Here is a 16733-nt window from a genome sequence, read left to right on the forward strand (position 1 = left end):
AATGTCTTCTCCTCTTACTCTCATTCTCACATTCATCTTCTTACCTTCCACAAACCTCTTACTCTCAAATGCTGCTTCTTCCAACAATCAAACCTACAACAATTTCCTCGAATGCCTAACCGATCAATTCCAACGCTCGAACTCATCTACTAACACAATCTTCACCCCTCAAAATGCAACCTACGCCTCCCTCTTACCCTCACAAAATCTCCGGCAAACTTCCGCATTGCCGGAGAAGCCCGACCTCATCGTCACCCCACTCCGCGTGTCCGACATCCAGGGAGCAATCCGTTGCTCCCGGATTCTCGGCCTTCAAATCAAAGTCAAGAGCGGCGGCCACGACTACGAAGGCCTTTCCTACGCCTCCGCGTCGGCGCCCTTCGTGATCGTCGACATGATAAACTTCCGATCGGTAACCATCGACGAGAAGGCGAAAACCGCACGGGTGCAGGCCGGTGCGACCATTGGCCAGCTTTACTACGCAATCTCCCGCACAAGCAGGACCCTCGCTTTCCCTGCCGGCGTCTGCCCCACCGTCGGCGTCGGCGGTCACTTTAGTGGCGGAGGGTACGTTAAAAGTACATTTGGACTATAAAGAAAATAACATTATTTTTAGTGCTAGATTCTCTATTTGTCTGTTATTAAATGTCCCATTTTCATTTTCTATGAGTCCGCTAATAAATATTTAATTCACTTTTACTATTTTCAACAATTGAACCTCACATCCACCGACTCATTTCAACTCACATTTAGTTATTAAACCAATATTATATAGACGCACATTCGACTAACTTTTTTTTACTCATTTTCTTTTACAATCATTACTATAATAGTATTTCATTTCCTGTACTTTCCCTTATCGGCTTGATCTTCTCTAGATTTCTTCTCTTGACTGATTGCAATATTCCAACAGGTACAGCATGATGTCGCGCAAACACTCCCTCGCCGCCGACCACATCATCGACGCCTTACTAATCAACGCAGACGGCGAGGTCCTGGACCGGCGAACCATGGGCAAAGATCTGTTCTGGGCAATCAGAGGCGGCGGAGGCACAAGCTTTGGGATCATTCTAGAATTCACGGTTACATTAGTCACCGTCCCCGAAACCATCACCATCTTCAACGTGACAAGAACGCTGGAAGAAAATGCGACCGAGCTCGTCGACAAATGGCAACACATTGCCGACAAGGTCGACGAGAATCTCCTCATGAGGCTATTCGTAAACCCTACCAACTCTCCGACGAGCGGAAACCGCACAGTCGCTGCTTCCTTCACGTCGCTGTACCTTGGAAAACCAAGTGATCTTCTGACGGCCATGGGTGGACAATTTCCTGAACTCGGATTGACCGAGCAAGACTGCGTTGAGATGAGTTGGGCTGAATCCCTTCTCTTCTTCGCAAACATCGACAACCAAACCCTAGACGTGTTGACGGATCGGCCAGCGCAAGGCGGCCCCGGCTCCTACTTCAAAGGAAAGTCCGACTTCGTGAGCGCTCCGATCCCAGTGAGCGGTCTGAGGGAGATGTGGAGGTTTCTTCTAGAAGGACGAGTAGGCGTTGAATTAGAGCTGAGCCCTTTCGGGGGAGCTCTGAGCGCTTATTCCGATGAGGAAACGCCGTTTCCTCATCGGAAGGGGAATGTGTTCATGATCCATTATGGTGTGGGATGGGCGTTCGCGAACGAAGCAGAAGGGAGACTTGGTTGGATCAGAGGGCTCTACGCCTACATGGCCCGCCACGTCACCCGGAACCCGAGGGGTGCGTATGTGAATTATAGGGATCTTGATTTAGGGAGGAATGGTGAAGGGAATACTACTTTTGAACAGGCTAGAGTTTGGGGGGAGAGGTATTTTAAGAGCAATTTTAGGAAATTGGTTAGTGTGAAGACTAGAGTCGACCCATCGAATTTTTTTAGAAACGAGCAAAGTATACCGCCCTTGGTGGCGTAGGCCAGAAATGTTGTGTGATGCCCGGGCCGGGGCACCAAGGTCGCCGGTATTCGAAATGCTTGCTGACGTCATTTATGTGTTTGTTTTAATTTTATTATGGAAGGTGTATTTAAATTTTAGTGTTTGTAATTTTTCATTAACTTTGTATTAATGTGCTTGATTTACTTTTCATTTTTTTTCAAACCTGCATTGGCTACAAAGCAAAATATGTACTACATTTTTTTAGACTTAATGAAAATCGTATGTTTCGATCATTCACATACAGTACAATTATGAAATAAAAAATGAGACTTAATGAAATATGATAAGAAAATCGAATCTATAAACAGTTATGGGAAGTGTATGATAAGGGGGTCGTCAATATTGCAGCCTACATAGCTATTGTTGACTAGATCAAATTGTTGGTCTAGCCCAAGCATCAATGATGCAGCTCCAACCGACGACGTTGAAAATGTTGAACACGCCAACTGTGTTCGAATGACTTGAAATTTGCACTGAACTTGCGAAACGGACTGGGGTAACAAAGGCATTGCTATGCCATGTTGAACGATTAAATTTAACCATCCGGATCCGGCAGTGTTTAAAGGGCGAATTAATGTTAATTGTTTTCCGACTGAATTTTTTATTTCTGAAATCTTGTTTTATTTTCTTTTACTGTTCTTAGGGTTTTCAAATCACTTATAAAACAGTTTGATTTTATTAGTAATAAAATCTACTTTATTGCCCACTTGCTTTAGTGCACCATGCTATATCTTGCACTAAATTATTACACGAGTGCACAGACATGTGTCTTTTATGTCTTCCTGTAATTCAAGAACCATCTCTCTAAAACTTAAAAGAGTGTGAAATTGTAGGTAATACAAAATCGTTGTGTCATGGTCGAACTTTCAATATGTTATTGTTCCATAAAAATGGATAAATATATCAAGACTCATTTAACTAATTAAGCCGCCCACGCCATCGACCAATTGAAGAAACTAACAATTGTCGACACTTTATTGGTTATAATTTTTCAAATCAAAGTTTTACTTTTACATATACATGAACCCTCACATTAATTCAAATATTCAATTGATTTTTCAAACATCTGATAATGATATGCAACACTCTTTCGTGTAAACAAACTAGGTTTCCATATCCCAATTTTCCACCTAATATTATTTTCTCCCATTTAAACAATTAATCTCTAATCCACGTCATTCATGTAAAAAATCTTAAAATTTCATCGTAGTAATTAATTGAATAGTCTTCTTAGTTACCTAAAACATAAGTTATAATGTATGAAAAGTCACCAACAATGACTATATATAGAAGGGGGTTTTGCCATTTTTATGAAAAAACAAAATCAAGAAATGGCGCCTCTTCGTACCATCACATTGCTCTTAGTAATTTTAGCAAATATCTCATCCTTCGTAGTTTGTTCGTCTCGGGATCATGATTATGACGATTTTCTCGAATGCCTAATCGATCAATTCGAACGATCGAACTCGGCTACCGATATAATCTACACGCCTCGAAACGCGACATACGCGTCTCTTTTACTAGCGCAAAATCTCCGTCCGGCCTCTGCCGCGCCGGAGAGACCCGACCTCATCGTGACCCCACTCCACGTGTCGGAAGTCCAGGCCGCCGTCTCCTGCTCGCGGAAACTCGGCCTCCAGATCCGGGTCCGGAGCGGCGGCCACGACTACGAAGGGCTCTCCTACACTTCTGCAGGAGCGCCCTTCGTGGTCGTCGACATGCGGAACTTCCATTCCGTCACTGTCGACGCCAAGGCGAAAACAGCCTGGGTCCAAGTCGGCGCGACGCTCGGGCAGCTCTACTACACGCTTTCCCGGGAAAGCGACACGCTTGCTTTCCCGGCAGGTGTGTGCCCGACGGTCGGCGTCGGCGGCCACTTCAGCGGCGGAGGGTACGGCATGATCTCGCGCCGCCACGCCCTCGCCGCCGACAACATCGTCGACGCGAGGCTGGTCAACGCCGCCGGCGAGGTCGTTGACCGGTCAACCATGGGCGAGGATCTGTTCTGGGCGATCCGAGGCGGCGGAGGGACGAGCTTCGGGATCGTTCTAGAGTTCAAGGTGAAGCTAGTCACCGTCCCGGAGAAAGTAACCGTTTTCAACGTGACACGAACGCTGGAAGAGAACGCGACCGAGCTTATCGGAAAATGGCAGGAGATCGCTGATAAAGTCGATGAAAATCTCCTCCTCCGCCTTTTTCTGAATCCGGATATTTCTCCGGCGACCGGAAAAAATACTGTAGCAGCTTCCTTTACCTCCCTTTACCTCGGCACGGCCGAGGAACTTCTTCCGATAATGCAGAAGGAGTTCCCCGAGCTCGGATTACAGAAATACGACTGCCTCGAAATGAGATGGATCGACACCATACTATACATGTCCGGTTTACAAAACCAAACCCTAGAAACCCTAATCGACCGGACGCCGCAGGGCTTCTTCCTGCGTTCGTATTTCAAAGGAAAGTCGGACTTCGTGAGTGATACGATCCCAGCTTCCGGGCTAAACGAGATGTGGAAGCTTCTACAAGGAGAGGACGGCGTGCAGGTGCAGTTCAGCCCTTACGGTGGGGCGCTGAGCAGGTTCTCGGAGTCTGAAACCCCTTTCCCGCACCGGAGAGGGACGCGGTTCATGATCCATTATGGGGTTTCGTGGGCCGACCCGGATTCATCCGGGTCGCGCATTGATTGGATTAGGCGGCTGTATAATGTGACGGAGCCGTATGTGATGAGGAATCCGAGGGCGGCGTATTTCAACTACAGAGACCTCGATATTGGGAGGAATAATGAAGGGAACACTAGCTATGAACAGGCTAGGGTTTGGGGGGAGAGGTATTTTAAGGGGAATTTTAGGAGATTGGTTCGTGTGAAGACTAAATTTGACCCCTCGAACTTTTTCAGAAACGAGCAGAGTATTCCGCCGTTGGTGTCAGAGTAGAAGATAGATGAATTGAAAGAATAAATAATGATAGTAGTTGGTGAAGAAGTGTTTGGATTTTATGAATAATGTGATTTGGTTGGATGGATTGATGTAAGTATTTTGTACTATGTTGTTTGGGACTTGCATGGCGTGTTGGCTATGATGTATCTATATATGATTGTGTGGAATAAAAGTATTGCAACATTTGTTATATTGTTTCAAAAATGAAGATATAATAGTGGTTTGTGGATGAGAAAATATTCGCTATGTCCAATCAATGATTTTTTTGTAAGTGGAAAGCCATACATGGAATTAAATTCTTAAATGTGAATCTTATATAATTAATCTACTTATAATTCTAAAACATCGAAAATCATCTTATGTGTATACACTGACATGAAACTCTAAAAAGTAGTCCCATTACATGCATTTTACTAATAGAATATTTATATATTCGTTGTAGTACCAGATTTTATAAGGCAAAACACATCCATAGGTCCTTGTACTTTGATTGTTTATTTCATTAGGTCCTTATACAATTTTTTCGTTTTACTAAGTCCCTGTACTTTTATATTTGATATATTCCGATCCTTATTTAACGGCACCGTTAACTATTCCGTTATAAAATGACACATCATATATCAATTATTTAAATATATTCCACGTCATATCCTAGTTGGAAAAAACCATAAAGATAAAAAAAATGGAAACTTTATTTAAAAATTCAAATTGCATTTTCCAGATTTATATCACTGCAACCAACCTACAACTAACCTACGATTATCATTTATCAATCTTCTTCAATGATTTTTAGCCCATATAATCAAACAAAAATTTCTTCTTCTTTCTGCGTGTTGAAGACAAGCAAGAACAATGCCCCAAAAAATACACGCACAAGATAAAGTAGGTGAATTGCTAGAAGCTCAATATTTCTTTCATTTTGTTGTGCCATTTTTGGTTTCTGAAGAAGACGAGGAAGAAGCCTTGTAATTGCAGAATTCTGGCGAAGAATTGATTGCAGATTGCAATCACCAATCAGAATGCACTCAACGTGTTCGATGAAATTTCTAAATGAGATTTGGGATACTGTTCCTACTTCTAAATGAGATTGAGGGCGTCATTCTAGATTCCACTACAAAAATTTCAAATTTGTGAAAGCATTCCAATAGGTTTGATCCTTTAAACTTTTCTCTTAATATAGTTATTAACAAGTATTCCAATATGTTTGATTCAACCACTAGAATGTTTAGTTCGTTGACAAGTTCATTGATTCCAATAGGTTTGATTCAACTACTAGAATGTTTAGTTCATTGACAAGTATTAGCAATGATATAAGAAATCTACAGGCTAAACCTTCTTTTCTTCTCCCCACTTGCAACTTGAACAATTTTACTAACAAGGTATACTGCAATAATTCAATAATCTCATCAAACAACCTATAAACAATGATAACAGTTGATTTTCCTCTCATAAGAAACTAAGTGGTTATACACATGTTACATTCAAAATCTTACTCTAAAAATAGATGATGATCATGCAATTAATTCCCAAGAAATGAAAATACTCCATATAATCTGCTATCACTAGAACACTTTAAACTATCTGAAAATTCATTTATACTTTAGTAGGAATAGAAAAAAAAAGATTCATATAATTCATTAAGAAAAAATGCAATCTTACTAAGTTCAAAAGCAATATATTTTGTTTAGCAATGAGAACAATTGTCTAATCTATTATTCATAAGCTAAATTCAAGATCCACATCATTTCCTCTCCTTTGCTTGAGTTGTAAATGTAGTTATTTTGCGTTGTGCCTCAACTTGCAGTTGTCTTGTTGTCATCGATGTATTTCCTTTCCATTTTAAACCTGAAGTTGTCTGGTTCTTGCTGCCTCGAACATCTTTATTTGCATCTTCAGATGGTCGTGAATACATTGTTTCTTGATGTGTCTTCACATATTTATTAGACCTTATTCCTGGCTGATCAAAGCAATCCAACAATGTAATTATTTCGAAATATTAAGCATGAGGTAACTTAAACTGAATATAAATAGTATTATAATGCTTACATTAAGAACTGTATGACCAGTATTCTCATTGATATATAATCCATAACCAGTTGGATGATTTGTCGAACCTTTCGTCATCCTTGATTTTGTGGGTCTGCTTCTTTTACCTAGTTGGACTGAACCATTATGCCTTTTTGATGATTGCCCATCCCTCATTTCACTTCTGCTTTGAGAGAGTGACTTATTTGTTGCATATTGCTCTAGACTTGTAACATTATCTTCTCCGGGCTACATTAAAATTAACAAGAAAAGCATTGTTAAAAAACCACAATTTTATGAGAGCACTTTTTTGTAAAAAGGGGTTAGGTAAGAGTACCATATTCATCTTTTGAGGACATCTTCTAATATTATGTCCAGGCTGCTTACATATTTTGCAAGTCATGATTCTTCCTTTTCTGGATAGTTTGCCTGCCTTCTGAATCTCATTTTTATCTTTCTTTCTTTTGACTTTAGGCCTCCCTGGTAACTTCCTGTGAACCGGTGGTGCAATTTCTTCTTTACCAGTTTCAGCCCACAAGATCTTTCCTCTCACGGGTTGTATCATGAACTGATAGGCCTTCAAATATGTAGATTCCACATACCAATGAGCAACGAAATTTTCTGGCTCCAACCCTTCACTGTGCAGGACACAAACTGCATGTTGGCATGGGATACCAGTAAGTTCCCACTCTCTACATGTACAACTTGACGACTTCAAATTAACAATATGCCTGTTATCTTGGTCATATACATTAGAAACCTCATATCCTTCATCCCCATTCCAAATCATTTGCCACTTAAATGAGAACTCTTTGTTTCTTTCTAATTTTTGCATAGGTCTTGGTCCAACAGCACATATCCAAGTTGAACAAAACTTCCTTTTAGCATATAATCTTCTCATTACTTGAACTCTTATATCTTCCAACATAGAAATAATTGGCTTACACCTTGCATCTAGTATCCAACCATTGAATGTTTCAGCCATATTATTATCCACAGAATCGCACTTCGGAGTTGTCCTAAAGTATGCTTTTGAAAAGGATTCAACATTGTATCGCATAAAATCTTCCAAAATCCCATTTCCCAATAGATTCATTTCTCTTAACTTTGACTTGAAATCATTTTCAAAAGTACTCCTAGCACACTTCCAAAATGCTATCTTTCTCTCTTCACCTTTCCATTTTTTTGCCCAAGCTGCGTAGACGTGTCTAGCACACATTCTATGTTCAACTTCTGGCAAGTGCTCATTAATTGCACTGTCCAAGCCCTACAGTAGAAAAATATAGAATGAAAATTAATGTACATGTAAAAAAAGTCCAATATGAGAACATTGATTTGTTTTATACCAATATAATACACTTACTTTTTGCATGTCAGATATGATGGTTAGTTCTGCTCCATCTCCAATAGCCAAATCATACTTCAATAAATTCAAGAACCAACCCCAATTCTCTTTATTTTCAACAGATACGACTGCCCATGCAATTGGAAACATTTGATTGTTTCCATCTCGTCCAACAGCACATAAAAGTTGTCCTTTACATACACCCTTCAAAAAACAACCATCTAATCCTATTATATTCCTACATCCTTCTGTCCAACCTTTCTTACATGCAGCAAAACATACATAAAAACATCTAAAATGGTTGATATCTCCACCTTCATCTTTTGAAGCCTTGACCACACAAGTTGTACCAGGATTACTAGAATTTATTTCTTGGACATAATCATGCAATCTCTTATATTCCTCGGTATAAGATCCTAATAAATCTGCAATCACCCTCTTTCTGATATTCCGAGCTTGAGTCAAGCTAATTTTAAGCTTCAGCTCAGTTTTGCATAGATTCTTTAAGTCTCTATACTTAATAAAAGGTGTAGCCAATAATCTATCCTTCAAGAGTTTAGACAAAGACTTGCTAGTAGCCATGGGATTGGTGTTTTTCCTGTAACACTTATGGTTAGGCACATAAGTTTTCACTTCAAAGTCATTATTGTGACTGTTTTTAGATGCCAAAAATTTCCAAGGGCATTTTTCCATGCATTCAGCCCTAACTCTGACTTGATCGTTTTTAATAAAACGAATTTGTAAACCCTTCATTATAGCATACTTTGCAAGTGCATCTCGACACTCTTGAACATATTGGAATATCATGCCACAACAAAATACTGGTATTGTTGCCATCGGATCAAAGCGTACCATTTCACTTGGTTTTCTAAGAGCATGGTCTCCACACTCTTCATCTGACTCACTATAATAGCTACAACAATCATCACTGTCATAATAAAAACTCCCGTCAGAATCATTACCATCTTCTAATCCATTATCCTCCTCTTCTTGAGCATCATCTTCTAGGCCATCATCCTCTTGGGAATCATATATAATGTCATATGCATATGCATCCAACTCATCATCACACCGAGTATTATCTTTACCATTAAATGTGTTCTTCTCCTTGAAAGATCTTATGTTTTTCCTTGACATTTGTACTTCTTCATCATCATCATCAGTCAAGAATACTATATCCTTGTTGAGATTATCAAAAGTTTGTTGTAGAAGATCATCTTCCGAGTCATTATCATCTGACAAATCAACACCTTGATTGACCTCCAAACTTCCCCCATCAATTACTTCTGTTTGCTTAGAAAGTGTGACTTGTTTAGCTAGATTCTTATGGTTGACATAAAATTCTAACTTTGCCCTGTCGCATAACTCACTGACAATGCTCAAAATGGCCTGGTCATCTTTTACTACTACAAAATTACCTTGTTTGTGATAATATAACCCATCAATTGACTCCAATTCATATTGCAGGTCTTCTTTAACATAAGATATAATCTCTGGATATGAGATCTTATCAATGTCCAAGGCATCACACACTTGAGTAACTTTTCCACCAACATAGCGACGTCTACTATCATCAACAAATCTACCCCCATGATGTATAGAAAATATAAATGTTATTTTAGACATTCTGCATAAGCACAACGATGGTAAACTGTAATATTTATGACTATAAATGTGATATTTGCTGGTTTCAAATTATACATTTATGTACTAAAAAAATCTGGAATTAATGTATCTAATTTCTCTGTGTATAACATCTTCTAAGATAACAAGTATTAATAGTGTTTATGCAAAATAAATCTTAAGCCTAAAGCAGTTGTCAAATTATAAATAAACCTGGTCAAATTAACTGTGGAATAATCTTTATGAAGTGCATACTCCACAAATCAATATTGGAACTATAATTTTATTGCAAACATTCTCAGCAGGCACACAGAAGTATTTGTGTTGCTTAAATTTACATATTCTCAACCAAATTTCATTGTATGCATAGTGCTGAAGAATAAAAAATCAAGGACTACTTTAGATGACGTACCTGGAAATCTCTGCGCCCACGATGATAGCAATTTCAAAGCTTATTGAATATTGGGAACAAGAACTTTCATAGGAGAAATACTTATGACGGCTATTAAGGAATTTATTTAAAGGAGGCTCACGTAGGGTAGGGTATAATATGTTTAATTATCAAATGCGGATTTCATTAAATAAGATATGATGTGGAGTTTATTTTAATAATAATTGGTGAAGTTGAATACATAAGATATGATGTGGAGTTTATTTTAATAATAATTGATGAAGTGGAATATATTTAACGGCTAAGCTAACGGATTGAATATAATCAGTTAAAAATGATCTATTGATATCAAATATAAAAGTACAAGGACTTAGTAAAACGAAAAAATTGTATAAGGACCTAGTGAAATAAACAATCAAAGTACAAGGACCTATGGATGTGTTTTGCCATTTTATAATGATGATAAATCATTTTCAATTAAAATAATTCTACTATTACACAAATATACTACTTATAATATTACTAATATTCTAACCATTATGTTGTCAAGAGTATATCAATATTTTATAATTTTAGAAATTTTCTCGAATTTTTTACATGCTATTAAGAAAATATTACAAATTAAAATTTGTTAATTACTGTATATGCTAACACATTTTAAGAAAATAATAGATTTAGGTTCACATTTATTAATTTCCGTGTATAGCTTTTCACTTGTCAAAATTCATTGATTGGGCACACAACTCTTGTTTTATTTTAACCAAGAAGTCATACTCTTTCCTCTTTATAATGGCTAACTCTACATCCATCCTTATCACAAAACTCATCGGACGACAACCTATAAATTACCTTCTACTGCACAGAAGAAACAATTCACAACTTGTCTAATAAATACAAAAAATACAAAGAAAATGACAAATTTGAATCTTGGTTTAACGGAAAAGTACATGTCAATCAAACTATAGTAATTTATGAATTTTGTAAATTTATTTAACAATTGCAACATTGTGTCACTCAACGAAACAAAGAGAGATGAATCAACATATCAAAAAGTTCGGATTTGGTGTTGAGACATATAATACATTTATCCAAAAATAGATAATTAACAGAAATGAGAAGGATTGTGGAAGAGTCACAATTCTCATGAGGTCGGAGGTGGAACTGATATAGTTTGTCGAGCCGATATATAGAGTTTTACAACGTCATGCATCTTGTTAAAAGTCTTAAAACTTGTCCCACATCGACTTAGTGATAATCCTATCTCATTTATATAAGTATGAATAACTCTCCCCTAATAAGGGCTTTTAAGGGGTGAGTGACTTATTTCTAATATGGTCAGAGCGAGCCCAAGTCGATGATGGTATAACTACGTGATGGAAGTCCGATATGTCATTCCAGCCCACACGTAAGGAGGCGTGTTAAAACTTTTAAATTCAAGATTTCCATTTTCAACTAATTCTAGAAATTATTCAAATGTGGATGGATATACACAGAAATTTCATTGTGAGACTTAAGTTGGTCAATTGATACAACATACAAGTAATGAAGATAAAAGGTGCGCTATTAGAATAAAACGAATTTGTATCATGATAAAACAAATTAAGTCGTCGAGGTTAAAATGAATTGATATCAAGAATAAATGCATAGTACTAGCTCGTACTACTTTTTTTTTTTGTTGAAAAATCAATGATGTTATCACGACTTTATGATTTGGTAACTATTTATTTTATTAGAAAAGTCAATGATGTTATGTTTTCATACTCATTGAACGTCAAGCGTGATAATAAAGACTAAAGAGGGATAAGAAAAAATCTATTGAAACTTTTTATTAAATATATTCATTTAATTTAAAATAATTTAAACATTTTCAGACATACAGTAACCCTTTAAGTGATCAAAAACCCTCTTAAGAAAATATTTATTATCAATTAAATTACACTTCACGAATAAAACATTTTATTATCAACTAATTTACATTTGATCACCTCAATCGAAAGCATTCATATGAAAATTCAAATTAGAAGAAAAATCATTAATAAACTCATATAGACACATTTACTTTCACACCTACTAATTCTAGGAAGGAGAAAGCTTGTATATATGTTTAATTTCCAATGAATGTAAACAAGAATTTTCAACAAGCGTAAAAAATGAGAATATGTCATAAACAAGACTATTATTCTAAAGAAACCAAAAGCTCAATTTTCAGGAAATTGACTAAATTTCAAAATTCTCCTCATTCATACTCATGACCAACAATATAAATAGAGCACGATCTCAAACTTTCTAAAAACACAAACTCAAACAATTCATCGATAATGAAATCTTCAATCATTTCTACTCTTGTACTCATTTTTCTTGCAATCTTTTCATGTTCATATGCGGCAGCTTCCGCCGTGGATGACCGCAAAGACTTCCTCGAATGCCTGTCCGAGCAATTCCGCAAATACTCCTCGATTTCGAGCAACGTCTACACCCCGGCCAACTCATCTTATACTCCCACCCTTCTATTCTCCATCCAAAACATGAGATTCATGTCGGATTCCACTCCTAAACCCGACGTGATCGTAACCCCAGAACACGAATCTCAGATCCCACCAGTCATTTACTGTGCCAAAGAGAATGACATGCAGATCAGAACCCGGAGCGGTGGCCATGACTACGAGGGTCTATCTTACGTATCCCGGGTCCCGTTCGTCATCCTTGATTTGATCAATCTCAGTGAAGTCACGGTCGACGTCGAGAATAAAACCGCATGGGTCGAAGCAGGCGCAACCATCGGTTCTTTATATTATAGGATCTCCGAGAAAAGCCCGGTTCTAGGGTTTCCGGCTGGAGTATGCCCGACTGTCGGCGTTGGCGGCCATTTCAGCGGGGGCGGCTACGGCACACTCCTGAGAAAATACGGCCTGGCCGCGGATCAGGTCGTTGACGCGAGAATAATCGACGTCAACGGCAGAATCCTCGACAGGGAATCAATGGGCGAGGATCTGTTCTGGGCCATCAGAGGCGGCGGAGGCGCCAGTTTTGGCGTGATCACTGCCTGGAAGGTACAATTAGTGGATGTTCCAGAAACAGTCACTGTCTTCACAGTCGACAGAACGTTGGAACAGAACGCGACTCAACTAGTCCACAAATGGCAATACGTTGCGTCCCGTTTCGAGCAAGATCTCTTCATCAGAATCCTCATGAGAAGAGCGAATTCGACCGGGAGAAACGCAACAGTTCGCGCTTCATTCAATTCGATTTTTCTCGGCCCGGCGGACAGACTGCTTCCGTTGATGCAAGAAAACTTCCCCGAGTTAGGGTTAGTGAGAGAAGACTGCATCGAGATGAGCTGGATCGAATCCATCCTATACTTCGCCGGATTCCCAATCGAATCTCGGGAGATTCTCCTCAACCGAACCCAACCCAACGTAAGATACTTCAAAGCGAAATCGGATTACGTGGAGAGACCGATCCCCGAGCAAGGGCTGGAAGGGATATGGAGGCTCTTTTACGAGGCGGAGGCTGAGGAGGCGGAGGTGATCTTCAGCCCTTACGGAGGCCGAATGGACGAGATTTCTCCCTCCGCCATTCCGTTTCCACATAGAGCTGGGAATCTTTACAAGATCCAGCATTTGGTGTATTGGCAAGAGAATGAGAATGAGAATTCGGAAAGCTACATAAGTTGGATTAGGAGGCTTTACAGTTACATGGCTCCTTACGTCTCGAAGCTTCCGAGGGCAGCGTACATCAACTACAGAGATCTCGATATTGGAGTGAACAGCGATAGCGATGATGGAGAGACGAGATATGCGCGAGCGAGCGTTTGGGGGATGAAGTATTTTAAGGGCAATTTCGAGCGGCTTGTTCGGGTGAAGACGGCCGTTGATCCGGAGAATTTCTTCAGGAATGAGCAGAGCATTCCACCATTGCAGTATTGAAGGAGTTTAGGGCATGCATGCGTTTGAGTTTATTAATTATTGGTGTATTTGGTTAATTAGAATTTGTATTTGTTGATTAGTTTAATTGATGTATCTTCTTGTAAAGTGGTGATATGTTTTTCTTCTTCGTGTATTATAATAAAATTTAATGGTCTATTCAATTTGTAGATGAAATAAAGTCTTTTATTTTTATTTTATTTTTATTTTTTATTTTGGTATATTAATACGATCCTATATCATAAGATATTTTGATTGTTTAGTTATCTTTTAAGTCATTGTATCTTTAATTTCCCATATATGTTTTAGATATTTGTTTCCGTATTCAATAAGTTAGGACGACTAGTATTATAAATAGAAATTTTTTAGTATTTTAGTCAATCAATATTAAGAACCATTTTATTTATCTCTGTCTTTTACGCAAGTTTCAACTTTCAAGCTCCATAACAAACCATAGTCTTGAAGATTCAGATTAGCGTAGTATTTCATATTTACATGGACAAAGAATGTATAATATTATTGCACTAGTAATATAATGAAGTCATGTGGAATCTTTAAATAACTGGTTCCTTTGGGAATCTTGAGTGGTTGAGTGGTTGTTGTAGTTCATTATATACACTATACTTAGTTTTCATTATTTCATCGGAGTTGTCCTTTTCTAATCATTTTTCTTTTCCTTTTTTCCTCTTCTTTCGTCCTATTCCCTTTTTTAATTTTTGTTGGAAATTATCACAACAAATTTACACACTTGAAAGTTCTTTATTAATTATATGATTATATCTAATGGGGTAGAATTTAGGAGTTTGTATATGTTGGCTAAGCTTCAAAATTTATTCATATGCAGTTCGGCACACTAAAAGAGTGGAACAAAATTAAGATTAAAGTTCAAAATAAAATTAATATGTAAGCACCAATTTTTTAAAAGCAAATGAACTGAGCCAATTTTGAATTTTTGTCTAAAATTGAAACACTGATTATTAATCTAGAAAAAAATTAAAATTTTACTAAAGAAATATTACCAATGTTTTATTACACAATTAATAGATCGACATGAAGCTGTTACTCTCTCTAATATTTCAATTGTAAATTAAAGTTTTACCTAATTTTTTTCTTTTAATTTAGGTGAATAGGCCTCATAATCATCTATTCATCTAAATCATTACAATATGAATAGGGGATGGAGTACTATTTAACCAAGCATACATTTTCACCAATTGCCAACAAGAAATGTCTTCTCCTCTTACTCTCACTCTCACATTCCTCTTCTTAATTTTCACAGACCTCTTACTCTCCGAAGCTTCTTCATCTAACAACCAAACCTACCACAATTTCCTCGAATGCCTAACCGATAAATTCCAACGCTCAAACTCATCTACTAACACAATCTTCACCCCTCAAAATGCAACCTACGCCTCCCTCTTACCCTCACAAAATCTCCGCCAAACTTCCGCATTGTCGGAGAAGCCCGACCTCATTATCACCCCACTCCGTGTGTCCGACATCCAGGGAGCAGTCCGCTGCTCCCGGATTCTCGGCCTTCAAATCAAGGTCAAAATAAAGGAATCTCACATTTTATATAGAGGGATAATACAATAGAGATAGAGTTATCTCCCCGATCTTTTGTTTTGTCACTTTGTGTGAGAAATGAGAATGCTCACATTTTGTTTATGTTAATGACTCAGCATTATTCTATAATTTTATTTTGTAGTATACTTATTTGATTGTAATATACTCCCTCCGTCCCACCGAAGATGACTTACTTTCCTTCTTCGTCCGTCCCAACCAAGATGACCCCTTTCTCATTTAGGAAATATTTTAAATATTCAATTATCTTTTTCCTTTCTTACTTTATTCATCCCCCATACTTTTAAACACTCAATAACCTCTTCTCTCTCTCTTACTCTTTGCGTCTATCCTACTTTTAAACATTAACCAGTGGCGGAGCCAGGAATTTTGCGGTGGGAGATCCAAAAAAAAAAAAAAAAAGCTTTGCCACTGTTCATAGTTGTAAGTATCTCTCGATGACTTTTTCATCAAAATTAGTCATACGAAGACCCTTTTATGTTTTGCCTTTTTTCATCATTTAAATTTTAGAAATGAATGCATGTCAAGCAAATTTTATCTAATGGAGAATAATTGGTGTAAGAACTTTTTATCTGCCCCACCTTAGCTCCGCCAGTGACATCAACAACTTTTTATCTCTCTTACTTTATTCATCTCTCTTATTTTTAAACATCCAACAACTTACTCTCTCTTTTAAACACTTTAAAATTAGCATGCATAAAATCCCTTGCTGTCTCAAGAATGAGTCATCTTCTTTGGGACGGAGGGGGTATTAAAATAAAAATTTCTTGTGAGTTATTGATGTAGTTTACGCTGATAATGCCAAAATGTCGAATTTGTCAGAATGACTTGAAATTCGCGCGAAGACTTAAAACTTGAAATTCGCACGGTGCAAATTTCAAGTCATTCTGACACAATCGCTGTTTTCAGCATCGTCACTATCTTATGCTACATAGAATT

General features: G+C 37.8%; 3 protein-coding genes and 1 pseudogene across 3 annotated transcripts; 3 read left to right on the forward strand and 1 right to left on the reverse strand.

The window, feature by feature from the left end:
• Window position 1: 1 nt before the first annotated feature.
• LOC125198014 (berberine bridge enzyme-like 18) lies at window positions 2–2031 on the forward strand. Its single transcript, XM_089063457.1, has 2 exons — window positions 2–567; window positions 914–2031. The coding sequence occupies exons 1-2, from the start codon at window positions 2–4 to the stop codon at window positions 1947–1949; spliced, it is 1602 nt and encodes a 533-aa protein (XP_088919583.1). The 3' UTR covers window positions 1950–2031.
• Window positions 2032–3295: 1264 nt separating this feature from the next.
• On the forward strand, window positions 3296–5093 carry LOC125188715 (cannabichromenic acid synthase-like). The gene has a single exon (XM_089064368.1). It carries the CDS (start codon window positions 3302–3304, stop codon window positions 4898–4900), a length of 1599 nt encoding a protein of 532 aa, XP_088920494.1. The 5' UTR covers window positions 3296–3301; the 3' UTR covers window positions 4901–5093.
• A 1420-nt stretch (window positions 5094–6513) lies between these two features.
• Window positions 6514–9899, reverse strand: LOC148931766 (uncharacterized). The gene is made up of 4 exons (XM_089064875.1): window positions 8292–9899; window positions 7266–8195; window positions 6950–7177; window positions 6514–6860 (listed from the first exon to the last, which is right to left on the reverse strand). Exons 1-4 carry the CDS (start codon window positions 9897–9899, stop codon window positions 6645–6647), a joined length of 2982 nt encoding a protein of 993 aa, XP_088921001.1. The 3' UTR covers window positions 6514–6644.
• A 2696-nt stretch (window positions 9900–12595) lies between these two features.
• LOC125201803 (tetrahydroberberine oxidase pseudogene) lies at window positions 12596–14374 on the forward strand (annotated as a pseudogene).
• The last annotated feature ends 2359 nt before the right edge of the window (window positions 14375–16733 follow it).

This window comes from Salvia hispanica, chromosome 2, assembly GCF_029641045.1.
Source record: "Salvia hispanica isolate PSC_SH4W2 chromosome 2, Shi_PSC_v1, whole genome shotgun sequence".
NCBI lineage: Eukaryota > Viridiplantae > Streptophyta > Magnoliopsida > Lamiales > Lamiaceae > Salvia > Salvia hispanica.

What these genes read in the sequence shown, in the direction of transcription:
- LOC125198014 (XM_089063457.1), top strand. Translation starts at nt 2, where the DNA reads ATGTCTTCTCCTCTTACTCTCATTCTCACATTCATCTTCTTACCTTCC. An exon ending in GGTCACTTTAGTGGCGGAGG is followed by an intron (nt 568 to 913) that starts GTACGTTAAAAG and finishes ATATTCCAACAG; the next exon opens with GTACAGCATGATGTCGCGCA.
- LOC125188715 (XM_089064368.1), top strand. Translation starts at nt 3,302, where the DNA reads ATGGCGCCTCTTCGTACCATCACATTGCTCTTAGTAATTTTAGCAAAT.
- LOC148931766 (XM_089064875.1), bottom strand. Translation starts at nt 9,899, where the DNA reads ATGTCTAAAATAACATTTATATTTTCTATACATCATGGGGGTAGATTT. An exon ending in GTCCTCAAAAGATGAATATG is followed by an intron (nt 7,178 to 7,265) that starts GTACTCTTACCT and finishes ATTTTAATGTAG; the next exon opens with CCCGGAGAAGATAATGTTAC. An exon ending in CTGGTCATACAGTTCTTAAT is followed by an intron (nt 6,861 to 6,949) that starts GTAAGCATTATA and finishes TGCTTTGATCAG; the next exon opens with CCAGGAATAAGGTCTAATAA.